The sequence below is a fragment of the Morone saxatilis genome, unplaced genomic scaffold (assembly GCF_004916995.1).
Source record: "Morone saxatilis isolate NCDOM2014 unplaced genomic scaffold, NCSU_SB_2.0 Contig2, whole genome shotgun sequence".
In the NCBI taxonomy this organism is placed as follows: domain Eukaryota; kingdom Metazoa; phylum Chordata; class Actinopteri; family Moronidae; genus Morone; species Morone saxatilis.
The window spans coordinates 24,633,245-24,649,296 of record NW_023339762.1 but is presented as its reverse complement, the minus strand read 5'-3'; the positions used below and the strand labels follow the sequence as shown (position 1 = coordinate 24,649,296).

At 41.1% G+C, this 16,052-nt stretch overlaps 1 protein-coding gene across 1 annotated transcript in view; it reads right to left on the bottom strand.

Moving 5' to 3' along the window:
* Positions 1 to 2,115: 2,115 nt before the first annotated feature.
* tspan9a (tetraspanin 9a) overlaps positions 2,116 to 16,052 on the bottom strand; it is a 75,045-nt gene continuing 61,108 nt past the window's right edge. Inside the window, exons 4-7 of the mRNA XM_035664748.1 lie at positions 12,467 to 12,568; positions 12,009 to 12,140; positions 10,744 to 10,827; positions 2,116 to 7,832 (exon numbers count right to left, since the gene is read on the bottom strand). Of these exons, the coding sequence (XP_035520641.1) occupies positions 7,761 to 7,832; positions 10,744 to 10,827; positions 12,009 to 12,140; positions 12,467 to 12,568 (390 nt within the window). The 3' untranslated portion in view covers positions 2,116 to 7,760. The remainder of the gene's footprint in view (positions 7,833 to 10,743; positions 10,828 to 12,008; positions 12,141 to 12,466; positions 12,569 to 16,052) is intronic.

The window sequence follows — 16,052 nt, the reverse complement described above, 5'->3', positions numbered from 1 at the left end:
ACTGTCTATGTAGGCAGGCTGGTCAGATTACACAAAAAATATCTCTGGCTGCCTGCAGCTGAATGGCCTACCAGCTCGGGAGCATTGTCAGCCTGCTGCCAGATTGTAGACCTTTCACCTCCACACACTCTCTGCCTTACTGTCTTTCTCTGTTACCTAAAAGTTACTAGATCCTGTATCGTAGGCCTACAAGCATATAGCCCTATTGTTTCAACATCAGTGTTTATTGCTTCTGAAAGGCTTGTATTGTAGTCTGCAGATTACAGCTTCAAAGACAGACTTTCTCCTGCAAAGAATTGAGCATAATGACAGTTGACAAAGGCTGGACAATGACATCTTTGTGAGGAAGGACATGTAATGTAGTTAAATCAGTTACATCAAGCAGTTTGCTCTGATGTTTCCACTGTGCTGTGTCCATTTGTGCTCGAGAGTGAATCTGCTGAATTTCAGCCAAATGACACTCACATGAATCAAGAGGCAAAATGTCATGCCACCTATTCCGTAATGAGATTAAGATGGAAAACTCAATTGATAGTCGCCTGGCAAAATGTATCATCTACCCGAGTGATAGAGGGATTATCTGAGGATAGAGTAAAGAAAGAAAATAATAAATCACGTAACTAATTTTATGTGAATATATAAAAGATCCCCTACTGGCTCCCTAGCTCTATCTTCTAACTGTACCTTATGATTCAGAAATGTAGTCTGAACTGTCCTTGACGATGGGAATACTGTATGTGAATACTTAATCACAAGGTTGGGGTTTTTTTTTTATCATTATATCAAGTATCAAGTGTAAGTGTCTCCAGTGGAGTGACAGAAGGACACGAGGTCCCTCAGGTACCTCAGTGCCTTGCCAGAGGTACATGAAAACTTAATGAGATTGATCTCTGTTTTGTAGATGAGATACAACTTTTTTTTGTCCCACAGACACATAATTGGAATTTGCCCTTCTTATTCATGCAACATCTTGCTTATATAAATTAACCTAGAGTATGAGTTTTATATTTATAATAGTGAATGACCTTGTTTCACAAAATGATATAAAAACTATTGTCTGACTAATGTCATTAAATATTAGGCTACTGTCAGCCCTGTAAAACCATCATGTGACATTTTTTTTACCCTTTCGTTTTTGCACAGATTAAACAAACTAAATATAACATGTTAATTAGTGACCTTTAAATGTGCTGGTACAGTTAGCAGCTGCTAGCTGTAGCTTCATATTCATCATACAGACATGGTATGTGGTATCAATCTTCCCATCGATTTCAATGCAACATAAGGTCGATGCTGTAGCTAATTAGCTAACACAAGGTAGTCTGAACTGATTTGACTGAAAGGTCCAGTGTGTAGGATTTAGTGGCATCTAGTGGTGAAGTTGCAGATTGCAATCTGGGAATGAGAACGGGCCGGAACGGTGTGTAGGAGAAGTTACAGTCGCTGTGAAAAATGCAAAAGGCCCCAGCGACAGCAAGTGTTTGTCCGCTACTGTAGAAACATGGCGGTTCAACATAGCGGCCTACATGTAGATAACAACGGCTCATTCTAAGGTAACGAAAACACAAGGATTCTTATTTTCAGGTGATTATACACCAATAAAAACACATTATATTCCATTCCTGCCAATAAAGCCTCCTAAATGTTACACACTGGACCTTTCAATTGCAATTATATAAACATTGTAAATGTTAATGTTATTAAACTAACTTCTAGTATCCTTCAGACAGGACATAGATGCTTTAAACTAACTGAAGTTTTAACCAATTGTGTAATGCTACAGAAAGCCCAAAGCAGTATTAGTCATGCTGTATTTGCATGTGAAGTCATGTCAAAACAGCTTGACAAAGCTCGAAAAGCCTCAGTGCTGTGCAGTTAAAAAGATAGCGGGTTTACTTTGGTAAACACGACAGATTGGGAACAGATAGTAGCAGAAACAACCTGCATATCAGCTGCAACGCAGGTTAACAAGGCGAATAATGCTGCGTGGAGACAAACTAAACAGTCTGAACAAAAAAGAAAATCCTCCCAATTCAGGTTAATGAAATGAGCTCTGCTGAGGATAAGGGGAAAAAAACGTGAAATGCTGCAATAACAATTAGGGTAGAAAAAGTATCCAGGGTTGATTCTGTTCACTTTATTTCAGTACATGTTACTCATACAAAATAATCTGTACAAAGGCTAAAATAGGTCATATTTTTGCATAGAAGGAACAGTGATGTAAAACAAAAAGCCAGGATGGAATGGCACAGTAAACTCCACTCACTATCACACACGGGCCGGATAACAATTAGGTTAAAAAAGGGATAAAGCTCCATACAAAAATACTCTTCTGCTCACTCCATGCTGTAGAAACACAAGACAAATTGGCCATGGTTCCCACTTTCATCATCTCCCTTTTGTTCTTTAAAAAAAAGAAAGAAAAAAAAAAGGCTGCTTAACTGCCTGACTACAATTAGCTCATCTCAGCGTCTTTTGGACAACAGTCCCTCAGGTTTTGTTATTTTTTTAAAAAGAGGCCATTTTAAGGCAGCAATGCCACTCTCTTTCATTCAATGCACCATGGGATCTGCTGTGACACCGCTTTACTTTGCTCTTCATGCCAAGTCCTGTCTTCCAACCCCAAAACATCAAACACTGTTTAAATGCTGCCTAAATAATTGACAGTGACATAAAAAGTGAATATATCAGGAGCATCGAGTCATTAAACATGAAAGGCAATGAGCGTACGGTATCGTGGAATTTTGTGACACTCTTTCCTTTATTTAAAAAAAAAAATAGTTGATTTAGAGAATAAAGAGAAGGTAGTGCACCACCTAGTATAGATATTCAGAGTGCTTTCACATGTAGCAGAAAACTCCACAGGACAAGGCTGGCAGGTATCAGATAGTGCCACCCGGCAGAACACAACATCAAACACACCATTTCTAGAGCATACATTTCCACTGCTCAGATATTGAGCTTTAGCACGGGGGAAGGATTAGGAGGAGATTACAGAAATAATATGTCAAAGGTGGCAAATAAAAAATAAAAATCTAGCATTCTATGTCTCAAAATTCTTCACAGCAGACAAAACCCAATTACTGCATGTGCGTTCTTCCTTTACCATCTCTGTGGCTTACTGGGAGTGCTTCCATGAATAAGAGGGAATACTTTATATATATATATATATAAAAAATACAGAAAATGTATCTTAGTACAAGATGCAAATGCAGTCAAATAAAATATGAAAACCATACTGACAAAAACACAAATTTACACCAAATTTACACTGCTCCTGTACTTTAAAAGAAGAAACCAGAGGCAGAAAAACAACAAATCAAAAGTGACTAAATGGATAACATAGAGGTGGAAGATGTGTCCGTAAATTAGCACAAAAGAGCATGGGTTGTTAGGCAATTCAGAACTAAAAAATGGCAACTAAACTGATTGCAAGTGGCGGACGTAAAGTATGACAGTAAGTTACATCAGTTGTAAAAATTAGCATATTTACATCCGGGGCTAACGTACAGGGCTGATACACTGTGGTGACATGAGCTCTGTGTTGTGCAGTGTCGTCTAATAGATCATGCTCTACAAATACATAATGGGGCCTTACACTGGCAGTTTTAAATGACATACTGCAGATTACACCAGCACGTCCTAATTTAATTAAACTAGGTCCTAATACAGAGAAGCACGACGACAAGCGTGCAGTATGTCTTTTGTGGGCTTCACCCGATGCTATATGACAAATTTCCTCTTTCTATCAATTCTGACTTAATTGCTTTAACTGCCCGTAGCAATGTTAAGACAGAAAGGCATTTTTGCACCTTGTAGAGGGACATCGCAAAGACTAATCCTCTGAAAAACAAATGCTTAATGTAACGTTCTCACAATGAGTGAATATGAGCCTGTGTCACGAATGGTGAAAAAAAAAAAAAAAAGCCAATAAAAGCAGCCTACAACAAGCAAAACACCAGTATATCGTATAAAAACAAACATTAAAACAGCGACAACCAATGTACAAAAATAACATCATTAAACAGCTCTTGTTAAAATGGCATTCATCCCTGCATTCTAAGAAACATGAAGCGACATTTTCTCTGACAAAACCATGAAAACTAGTGGCAGAGTTGAAAGGGAGTTCACACAGAGCAGAAAATGTCTGAATGTCAGCACCGGTAGATCAGTCAGGGGCAAAGATTTCCAGGGTTTGCAGGCTGGCTCTCTGAAATTTGACGTCAGATTTCGAGGCAGACACTGGATTTGTTTTATTTCTGCCACTGTCACATTTTCGGTGACATCTGCGTTTAACCCCCCCCCCCCAATGCAAGACGAAGCAACACAACTAAATATTATATACTTGGGTTTCTTCTGAACTTCTTGTCTGCAGTAAGGTTACAATGCAGTCTGATTTACAGAACGGTTACAGCCATTTCTCCTACAACCCCTCCCGGGTGCAGAATATACCTCACAGCTGCTTCGAGGCATCCAAAGAGCACAGCTGTATTTCTTCAGTGCTGCCAGCTACTGTATATGTAGTGCCGGGTGTCTGCAGAGCGAGGCAGTAAATAAAGGATGTGTGGAGAGTTTGTGGAGGCAGCCAAGCAGAGGAGATGTGACCACTCGTGCCTGCGCTGTACATCAGCAGCTGTCATGTTCCCCCCGTGGACACAACAAGAAGAGTTGGAGCATATGGGGGGCAGGCAGTGAATCACAGCCAGCAGGGTCGCTGCACATCATAGCCCAAATCTGTTGTTTCCTGACGCACGAACCCTGCTTGTCCTAAAACGTTGTCTCTCCAATTAAGTCATTATAAAACTAATAAAAAGCTAAGAATGACTTCAGGGGGTACTCAGGCTGACTCAACAGGCTGCCTGACTGGAAAAATGTCCAATGAGTGAATCTTTGTGGGTCATTTTTACTTTCCTTGCTGTGTCATTTGTTTGCCCATATAGCAGCAATGCACAGTGTCTGAGTTCCAAGGCTTCTTCCAAAGCAACAAACACTCCTGTCATCGATTACCTTGGATACTATTTAGAAAACAGCCACTTCTGGTCCCAATGATTTCTCTACTCGGTTTCCAACAGCAGCAAACAAATGATCACCTGTGTTCTCCTATTAAAGGCTAATTCTAGTTCATGGTCTTATTTTTGTGGATTTGGCCATCATCCCTATCAGTAATAGTACTGTAAGTTCTTTGCTGAGATCTGGGAGAATTCACAAATTGAAATATGTCTGCTCTTGTACCCACTGATGGCTGTTTTTTTGGTTGTAGAAGGAAAAAGATTGGAGATGTCTTCCTGTGCCGGAGTCAGAAAAATTGGCTGTTTCCAAAATCTCCATTTGCTAAATAGTGCACTATTTTCACTGTCCCACATTTCCTCAATCTGAATTCTGAGTGTGAAATTTCCCACAATGGACAGGTCTAATCATCCAGAGTAATTGAAAACACTTCTATGAATGCATTTGCATATTTCTTCAACCATTGTGAAAGATGCCAACAGCTTCTCGCAGTCACACTTGTGTCAACTGAAAAGGACACTGTCACATCAGATAGATAAGTCACTGGACACAATCCAGTCTCACAAGCAACATGGCAATTCTGATTATCATCCTATGGAACATTAGCAGTCAGTCATCATTAAACAAACTCCCAAAGTAGCCACAAACAATGGTGAACAGTTAAATTATAAACTGTCCACAGACTGATTTTCAGGTTCAGCTTTGTGTTTTGCTTGCTGTAGATGTGTGGATACAGTTTTCCAGCGCAATGATGGATTACTACTGATATTGAGACATTTCGTTTTGTGAATGAAGTGGTAGCTAATCTGGTTATCCTGTTGTATTGTTTACAACCTGTCTGCTCGCTTGTGTCTTGTCCAAGTTGGACATTGTTGAAATGTTGTAGGCATGTTCTCAAACCTCAGCATTTACTTTGGTGAGTATGTTGTTGTCATACATGATGGCCTAAGCAGATCGTTTAACATTAAGCTAGTCCTTTACCCCACCGCCTCTCATATACTCACAGGCATTTTGAAGCCTAGAGTACACACACTGGAGGGCATTTTCTTGAAGTCGCCACAGCTTGAAGAGTATTTTCAGTTTTAAGGTGGCAGGCTTGTGCTCAGGCCTCTTGCAGCGAATCAGTGGTAAACAGACATGTTCTACAGGGCATGTTGCCATACCTATCTGTCTCAGCTTTGATCTGCCTGCGCCCCCTCCTCTGAGGCTGCTAGAAAAGGAAGTGTACGTAAAATGGGTAAAGTTGCAGACCTGAGGTGTAACCTTGTGATGAACAGGAATGTCAGCAGAGGTACTGTGTGCACGTATGGAGTGTGAAGCTCATTGCTTTCTGACATGTGGGAAGGAAAATTGGAGCGAAAAAAAAAGAAATGGAAGGGGGGGCTGACAGCCGGAGAGAGGAAGAATGAGGAGGGCAGAGCAAATGGATGAGATCTCAAGAATATAGAAGAAAAAGTCTCTCGCCGCTTCCACTGACGCATTTGATGGCAGCAGGGAGACAACATGTCTGCTCTGTTTTCAGCCCCCTGTGCCCTTACTTCTGTGTGTTTCTATGGCCTGATTTTTTTCCTCTGCACCTTGGACAATCTGATAAAACACCCCAACTAATGTTGCGCACACACACGCGCACACAAATAATTCAGTATGTATTCTCGAAGGGGTAACTTCATTACCCAGATCTCTTCACTTGACAGTCCTGGTGGGGCCCTAATAAACAGCCCATTTTACACCATTTGTATTGTCTCACAGCGAATGGGAATACTGCTGCTGTGTGGCAGTACAAAGTGTGTTTGTGTCTGGGTGTTCACTGACAGATTTGTGCATTACAATTTATTATTGAGAGGATACTGCAGAATTTGGTATGAAATAAATCCACTGATGATTCCTCGTGCTCACATGACGTTCCTACAACACGTTCATTCTACCCAAAGCTCAAAGCTCTATAGCCGGATGAAAAACATATGAATCATAGATTACATTTAACAGCACCCCGACATGTCTGTGCCCCTATGCAGCAACGTCACGTCAAATCCAAACCGCCCCCACACACACACACACACACATACAAACACACTGCATGTCTGAGAGCTCATTGCACCGATCTGTTTAACACTTGTGTTCACATGAGCATCAATGACATACTTACAAAAAAAACAAGACAAAATAAAGACGTTTGACATTTCGACAACAAAGGTAAATCTGTAAAGTAGAAAACTAGCATGCCATGTTGGAACTTTTTTCATTTACAAGTGAAAAGGGGGCTTGACTTTAATCAACATGAAGAAAAAAAGAAAAAATTCCACAAGGGGTGGAGGGTATCATCAGTTTCATATGTTCTCTTTGCCTCTCAGTGTGGTGTGTGGGCATTAGTAAAGTCTTCATTGTCTCAAAGTCTGTCCTTCCTTCCAGCAAAATGTTAGTCCAAGCAAAAAAAATATAAAATAAAATAAAATAGAAATGTACTCAAGAGGAGTGACAACCAATGGGATTCTCTTCCTTGCCAAAAGTAGGTGTCCTTTCTCTTCCAGTTGTGTTACTCTTTGGCAAAATGAATGGTGAAAGGGGAGAGAAGAAGAGAGCGGGGACACAGCTGGAATCTGTACAAAAGATCTGGGAAGGGGGGGGGTCAGAGGATGCTTTAAAGAGGTTGTAAAGTGGGGTGGGGGTGGGGTGCGGGGACGCAGGGGTGTTTAAATCAGAGTCTTATCCCATCAGGCAGTGGGGCTCCTCTCCGCTGGGTGCCTCCCTCAAGGCTAAGCGTCGTACTTCTTTCCCGTTCTGTGGATGTGGTGGAACAGCGTCATGGAGAACGCCATGCCCAGGAGCTGCGGAGGAAACGAGAAGTAGATAGTGAATTTGTGTCTGCATGTTTTGTGTATATATATATATATGTGTGTGTGTTTATGTATGATGTATGTATGTCTCTGTGTGGTGTTTTTGATGTTGATGCCTTGGGCTGCTATGCATTTTTTTGATTCACAATAAATCCTGTGGCGAAGCACGAGGACATTTTCGTTCACTCTCGTTTTCTAAGATGGCCTTCAAACGCAAGCTCTGGAATCTTTGTGACAGAAAAAAAATGTACAGCGAGCACAAGCATTAAGTCAATGAAGTAAATTGAGATGCCACTGAATCAAAGTAGCCAGCTATCTCTTTGAAGTTTCCATTACCCCTGATACTTCTACATCAAACACAGTCACAAGACTGATCCTAAAACCATTATCTGGCAAAGTTCGGATGGCAGGGATACTGCAAAGTACTGTATGGTGCATAGTCTTTACTAAAAAGGAAATGTGGACTTCCTGCAAACAGCTTCCACTGGGGATTCCTACAGGATGTGATTAGCCTGGAAAAGCTGCTGATTCTCTTCTTTTAGTTTCAGTCAAAAGCTAATTCTGCTTAAGAGAAAATGGTACCTTAAGCTGCTGTCAATCAAAACATGAACTGCCATTTGAGGTAAACATCCAGCTAAGAGACAAGACTCTTCAAAGAGCAGTCACCATCCATATACATGTACAGCTGGCATTTCTGAAACCGTCGTGGGTTAGGTTATACATTTAGGCTTTTAAGTCAAAGTCACAGATGCTGCTAGTCTAAATCATTCATAAAGCCAGTTCTCTATCCTCTGGCTATTATGTAACGTTGCAGAATTGTGTCATCAACTTTTCATGATGCTCATCATTGTCATGCTACCACCTTGCCTTTACGTCTGCTAATCTGACAGCTCAAGTCATGTGTCTCCATTCACCCACCTTTCACCTGAATTAGAGTCAGAGAGAGAGAGAGAGTGTGTGTGTGTGTGTGTCTGTGTGCGTGCGCGTGCATGCGTGTAGAGATGGAGAGAGATCATTAAAATCAATGTCAGCCGAGTTGGTGTGGGATTTCACTCTGCTTGAAGACTTTATAAGTCTCAGGGTAGATATTTGTCACTATTCTGCATGAGCATACTGTGTGTGTGAGTGTGTGTGTGTGTGCGTGTGTGTTTGAAGAAGAATGAACAGACAGGGAAGAGACCGTGTCAGACAGAGAGAAGAAGTCAGTTAGAATAAATGCATGCGAGCATATAAGATTAGTGCGATCCTGTCATGAATACACAGTGATCTGAAGTTGGCCAATATATTTGAGGCTGACTTTCCCTCAGTGAGGTTGCACTAAAGCTCAAGCACCATCTTCCCCTAAGGACATTAGAATGTGCAGAATCTCAACAGAGAGATTTAACAGTGAGCCCACCTTGAGAGAACCGTGGACTCATGGATTAGCAAACTGAAGCCTCGTATTGCACAGTCACAGACAGGCCCGGGAGGGCAGGGAAAATAAAGGAAGAGGAAATGTTGAGAGCATGAAAAGTGGAAAGGAAGACACAGAGTGCAAGGGATGATCCACCTGTTTTCATGCGCATTTTCAATTTGAAAAAATAAATACACCCGGAGTGGAAAATTAAAAAAAAATAGCCGTAGCTAAAACGTTTATTATGCATGGCTGAGGTGGAAAAGCTGATGTATCAATAAAAACAAAAAGGTGAAATGGACAATGAAAAAAAACGAAGCGAGTGACTTAGGCATCATTCAAGCAGACGAAAACATCAGATATGTTGAAAAGGAAACTGTAATATTCCTCAAATTAAAAGTGAAAGAAATAGAGATTCTGTATTTCCATTATGTTTCCTACACCGTTTTTGTGTGTTGAAGGTTTGACCATTTCTCGTTGTGCCTCATTCTTCTGCAATGGTTTAATTAGCGCCACCAGCTGTTGATCTCAATGTGGTCAACTCCTAATATTAGTATTGCAGTAGTGGATAGAAACTCACTTTAATTAGCATTTTCTTGCTGGTATAATGCCCATATCCTCATACTCAAACACAGATAATCAGAAACTGCACTCCATTTTTGCACATTTTGCACATTTGAAAGTGTGACTTTAAACTGTACATTTTATTTTTAAACCTTTATATTCTTAATANNNTACATCTGGAGTATATGTAACGAAAGTAATTTCCCCCTGGGATTAATAAAGTATTTCTGATTCTGACTCTGATATGACTATTAACAGTTAATTTTCATTGTTTATTTTTGCTGAGAACTGTGCACAGCACATAGAAAAAAATAGGCTAGAGCTCATCTTGTCGGGTGTTGCTGCGACTATGTGTGCGACGCCCTGCTCACCCACGCAATGTGGCTGCTTCTAACCTGTTAACATGGGCGCAGAAATTAAAAGCATGAGTTCCTGTGCCGCACACGTGCAAATGCGAAGACAGCGAGACACTCACTGTACAAAGACGGATCGATGTGAAGCAGAGTTTAGGACAAAAAGAGAAACAGTACGTTAGAAGGAATGTCTGTCACCTCTCCCTGCAGTGCCTTTAATATGCGACTCCACACCTGTTTCTCTATATTCACTATCTCTGCTCTCCTATCTTCTGATAGCTCCTTATACATGACTACAGTCTGCTTGGCACAGAGCCCAGACAGGATCAGGGTCCAGAAGACAGTGACTTCAATATTTCAAGATGTGTGGGTGCCCAGAACGCCCACCGAGCACAGGCCTCATAACTTTCACAGTAGAACACGATGGCACAGAGGCCACTGAATGCACACGTTTTTTTCAAAACATGTAGCCAGACAGGCAGACACAAACAAATACACCCAGACACAAAGCGAAAAGAAGAAAGGGGAGGGAAAATAAATGGTAGAGAAAGAAATGGAGAAGGAAAGAACAATTCATCACTAAGCCTCCTACCTGCACTACCAAGATGACCATGCCTATGGTTCCCAGCAGGTGCTTGTTGTCATCCAACCATTCCTCCACTTTCTCGAAGCAGCCCTAAAATGGAACAACAGCTTGTGAAGAAACCACTAAAGAAATGTGAATTTTCAGTGTGTTAGAGGAATCATGTCACCATCAAGTTCACGCTTTCTTATAAAAATGCCTCCCACATATGGGCTACCAGGTGAGGTGTTAAAATAAATGAATAACCCATGAGTGATGACTTTAATGCAGACTTTGGGCCATATGGACAGACGTGTGCGCTAAGTCTTAAGTGTATTCCCACCTGGGTTCATTCAGAGGTCGCTCGCTGGCAGGGAGGTGGGGTGAAGGACTTAATGGTAGTTTCAGCTGGAAAGTGGTGCCCCTTCTTGGGTGTGGGTGCTGAGGAAGCATGTAACGCTTAACTACAGTATATAGTGTGTGGCCGTCTCCTCTGGGCAGGATTACACACAAGCTTTTAGTGCCAGGCTTTCCCGGTGGACCAGCTCAATGTCTGCCTATTCTCATTTTGGCAATTATATTACAGCATTTAATCCCCTACTTTAGACCCGCTAACAAACCACATGCCAGACCAATAGCAGATTAGACTTGTAATGGGGGGATATTGGTGAACATTGTGCTACAAAGGGCTGTTGTCTCATGAATAATGCAAAAAGAAAAAAAATCCAGCGTGATCAGAATTCAGCAATAAGATGAAAACTTTAACGCAATTTCAAATACACTCAGGGTTGTAAAAGCAACTCCTGAACAGATGGACCAAATATATATATGATTTATGATTTCTATGTCCCCTGTGAATCTTGTACTAGTATTAGTCTGTGTCCTAAATCCACATAATTATTATTTAAAACCGCCATATATTCAAACACAACTTGATGTGAAAAGACAAGAATTTTTTTACTGGCTGATGCTCCCACTAGTGTTTTATCCATTGACGGATTATGGGACAGCGGGCCCCTAGGCACAAACATGTAAAAGGACTTCCTCGTATGGAGGACAGATAGGAGCAGGACAGCCGGACCGAAAGAGGCAGAGCGACAAGAAATAGCATAATTCTTTCTTCTTGCTGTAGCTGATTAATTCACTTAACAATAAATGTCAACATCACATAAAAAAAAGCTCCTTACCAGGGGCCCTATGACTCCTTGGGTCCCCGTGCCCGATTTCAGTAATCCTTTCAGTGTACGTATAACAAAAACATGTTTGCATGTAGATTATAGCCAATGTGAACTCACCCTGTTCCAGAACATGTTGGTGGAGTTACGCCCACAGTTCTGGTAATGCTCCTGGCAGCAGCGGTCAGGAACCACCTTCTCCTGCAGGGCCTCGTGCCAGTCGGTGTATGCTATCACACCGCAGCACTTCCACTGTGAATGAGACACACACACACACCGGACACACGATTAGTTAATGCTTTCTGTCAGTCCAGGGAGACCTCAAACTAACTTTAATGTAACAAGTATCGTAATTAGTCCCTTTGCTTTAGAGGACTGCAATAATGGAATGAAGTGTACTTCAACAGCCAGTTTTGACTTTCAATGTCGCATTAAAATACAGCTACGAGCCAGGAAATACATTAGCTGGAATATTTCTGTTAAACTTTGCATTTATGTATCACTTCTAGTGTTGTGAGTGAACATTCAAGCTAATGTTTCTAATATTTGATGTAATGTGTGCTGTCAGGTCGGCCTACCTCTGCCTGGATGATGTTCCAGGCATTTCGCAGGCCTATGTTATTCTCTGAGTTGTAGAGAGCCAGCCCATCCTTCAGATCCTGCTTGGCATTCTCACTCACCTGGAGATGAAAGAAACAATAGCAGCCTTGGTTAGAGATCTTGGTTTAAAAGGGTTGGTTGAGCAAGAACTGTCGACTGAGTTATAGCATTAATAATGTTTATATTGGTGCAGGCAGTTGGAGAATGTTTGTGAAGGGTGCTTTCATATTGTTGTTTACTTCTCAAACTGTAGATGTCTTCTTTAGACAGATGTAAATGATAATAGTGGTGTCCATTGTGTGCAGTGAAGGGAGTATTTTTGGAAGACATCTGTATGAAAGATCATGGATTCTTCTTTTTGTCAACTGACTAATGATGATGAAAACAGTACACAGACAGCAGAGATTTAGCAACAGCTAGAATATAATGTTACAGGTAACCCTTATCTTGTCATCTAAAAATAATCCTGCTACAGTGACTTGGACTTTTGCATGAAGACTGCAGATCTGACACATGTCATGTGTCGCTTCGCTCCACGCACACACAGCTTCAACATGCCCTTCAGCAGAGATAGCAAATGATTTTCCTCTTGACTGAACCCCAACAATGGGCTCAGGGTTGTGCCACGTCTGATGGAGATTAATATCTCATTGGATGTGTTAATGAGATACAAAATCAGAGCTTTAGTTCTCCTGCAGTTCTCTTTGCCCGTCGGGATTTGCTAACTGCCAGGACAGATTGAGAGGCGCTTCCGATAAGGGGTAATTATTACTGGAAAAATGACATGCACTGCCACAGCCGTGCTGTACATCTTCACAGGCAAGTTTTATCACAACAAAAGGAATGCACTTGCTTTAATATTTAAAGCTTAAGGCCTCAGACTGTGCCTAGGGAAAAAAAGCTGCACACAATAAGAGACAGGACATCATGTCTGTCACTGCCTGACACAACACGCTTCTTTCAGCTGTTCACCAGTTTCTTTACTCGGAGAGGGAAGACTGGTGTTCAGCTAGGCATTGTTAGGAGGCTGCTCAGTAAATCCTCCAGTTAAAAAAAGAATAGAACTAAGAAACTGAGGCAAGCTGGTAGATAATATCAAGCCTGCTTTTAAGATATACAATTTTAATGTCGCTTGACTAATAACCTGTTTAGCTCAGCAGAGACCTGCATTCTGTACATTAAACTGTGTATGAGAGACAGAGCAAACCTTCCTTTGATCACACAGACAGCTAGATTAAGATTTCAATTAAGTGTTCAGTTCATTTATTGGGGAGAACAAACCCCCCCCCCGAACCCTTGTTTTCTGAGCTGCGAGGCATAGCAAAACTATTTGCTGAATTAAACATAAAAGAGAAACAGATTTTTTTCCTGATTAATTAAAGTTTCCCTGGCAATAAAACGCTTTAGTAACCATTAATCATGCAAAACCCATTTAAAGCATTCTGTAAAACCTTTGAAATAAGATTAGTATCATTTCAAATCACATTCTTCTTTCTCGCTTTGTAACTTTGCTGATGCAGAGGAGCGAATCTGTGTACTGCACCCCGGGCGGCGGGCCCTAACATATCTGTCCTTGTGCAGGAAAATGAGATGAAGAGCAGCATCATCAATCTATGTCTTGTACTTCTATCGTCTATCTTCTCTTCTCCATCTAGGCTATATGTGATGCTGCTCGCTCATTACTGACTCCTCACTAACACACACTAGAGTTCAGCCCCCCCCCACAATAAAAATCATCTTCTGGGTCTCCATAAGTCTCTGCACATCCTTCATTTCATGTGTGGAAGTCTTTGTTACAGCCTGAAATGAAATTTAATGATCCAGATTTACCGCTAACGAGAGGCAGACAAATGACTGCAGAACAAACAGGGATTTGATCATGCTACACTGCCCCATTTTCTCCTCGCAAAAGAAGCAGATACAAACACATCTTTGTGGCATTAGCCTATTTTTTCTGATAAGAAAAACTAACTTCTTGACTGAAGTTCATGTTGCTGGTACAGGAAATTGTTCACAAATAACAGTCCGACACCATTCCTGGGCAACATCTAACTCTCGTTAAGTTTTCTCTGAAAGTTGCCACAGGGCATCAGTGCAATACCTCAAGTGTGGCATATTGACAAAACCCTGAGACACCACTCATACTTCTCATCATTACATAGATAAGCTTGTGGTTTCCTCTGGGCTGCCCAAGTCCACGCTCAGCAATGCAAGACAGCACATTCATCACAGAAATCTAAAGGGTTCAGCTCGGCCAGCTGGGCGAACACGCAAGAATCACACAAGGGAAGAAAATATGGAGATGTGCTGATACACATGTTGACAGGTTAGAGGAAGGAATAGGTTTTGTATCTAAATCAGTGTGTTACTGTGCACAAAAGCAAGAAAACGGAGAATGGGTGGTGGACTGTCGGAAAAACAACTTCAGACGCTGTATTGATAAAATGTAGCCAGCAAGTACTGAAATTAGTGATAAGGTATTAAAGCTGTTCTCTAGTTAATTTTGTTTGTTTGATGCTTTAATTTTTTTTTTACAACTTCACTAAAGTCGTACAAGCATATTTCTTTGGTTGTGTCTAATTCCAGCACAAATACATTCATAATTCCAGTGCAAGGACTCCCCACTGTCAGAACTGGGCCCCGGATCTAGTGACATGTAAACACCCCGGGGACCAGATACTGGGACTTGTCACTGTGCAGACACAAAGCCTCACTGCTTACTCATTACCAGAGTACACAGCCATAACTGAGCTGTCTGCTGCAATTTTCAAAAATGTGATCTGATCTTTTCATTGGTGTTTCAATGTTGTATATCCACCGAAAATCCAATTTTCCTGTTTCCATGGCGCAAAGGTCCAACCCTGTGCCATGCAGATGACAAATTCTTCCATTGAAGAACACATTTGGAGATATGTTAGCTGTGCCCCAGTGTTGATTCCCTTGTATTTCTTTCTCATTAGTTTTGCCTCTGAGGACGACTGGCTGTCTCAGAGGGCGGTTTGAGTTACACAAAAAGCACACAAAAGTATTGCTTATTGCTTAATTTACAGTAGGTGGTGTGATGGGTGTATAGAAGAGCAAATCGTGTATTGCTGTTGGGAGTTTTATTCACTTTTACCCAACTGCTATTTATCACTTTGAGCGATTACACTCTTCAAATGATGTTACAGTGTTTAATTCCAAATGAATCACAGTCTCTGCAGAACAATTTAACAAAAAAAATAAAATCCAGACTATGCAGGTGGTTTACTAAACATATTACCACTCGGAGAAAGAAGCCAACTAAATGAAAAAACAACCCATCTGTGAAATAAGACAAATGGTACATAACTACAGTATGTAAAAATCTAGCCAGATAAAAAGAGATTTTTAGCAGTCTGCCACCTTCTGTGCACACTGGCAACAGCTTTGGGCGATACATAACTGGATGGGGAACCAAGACATTGGTCAAACAGTTTTTATTAGTGTATGATCTCCTGAAAATAAGAATGGATGTGTTCTTGTTATCTTACAATGAGCTGTTTTTTTTTCTACAGAGGAAGTGGGTCCTCTTCCACGGAGGCC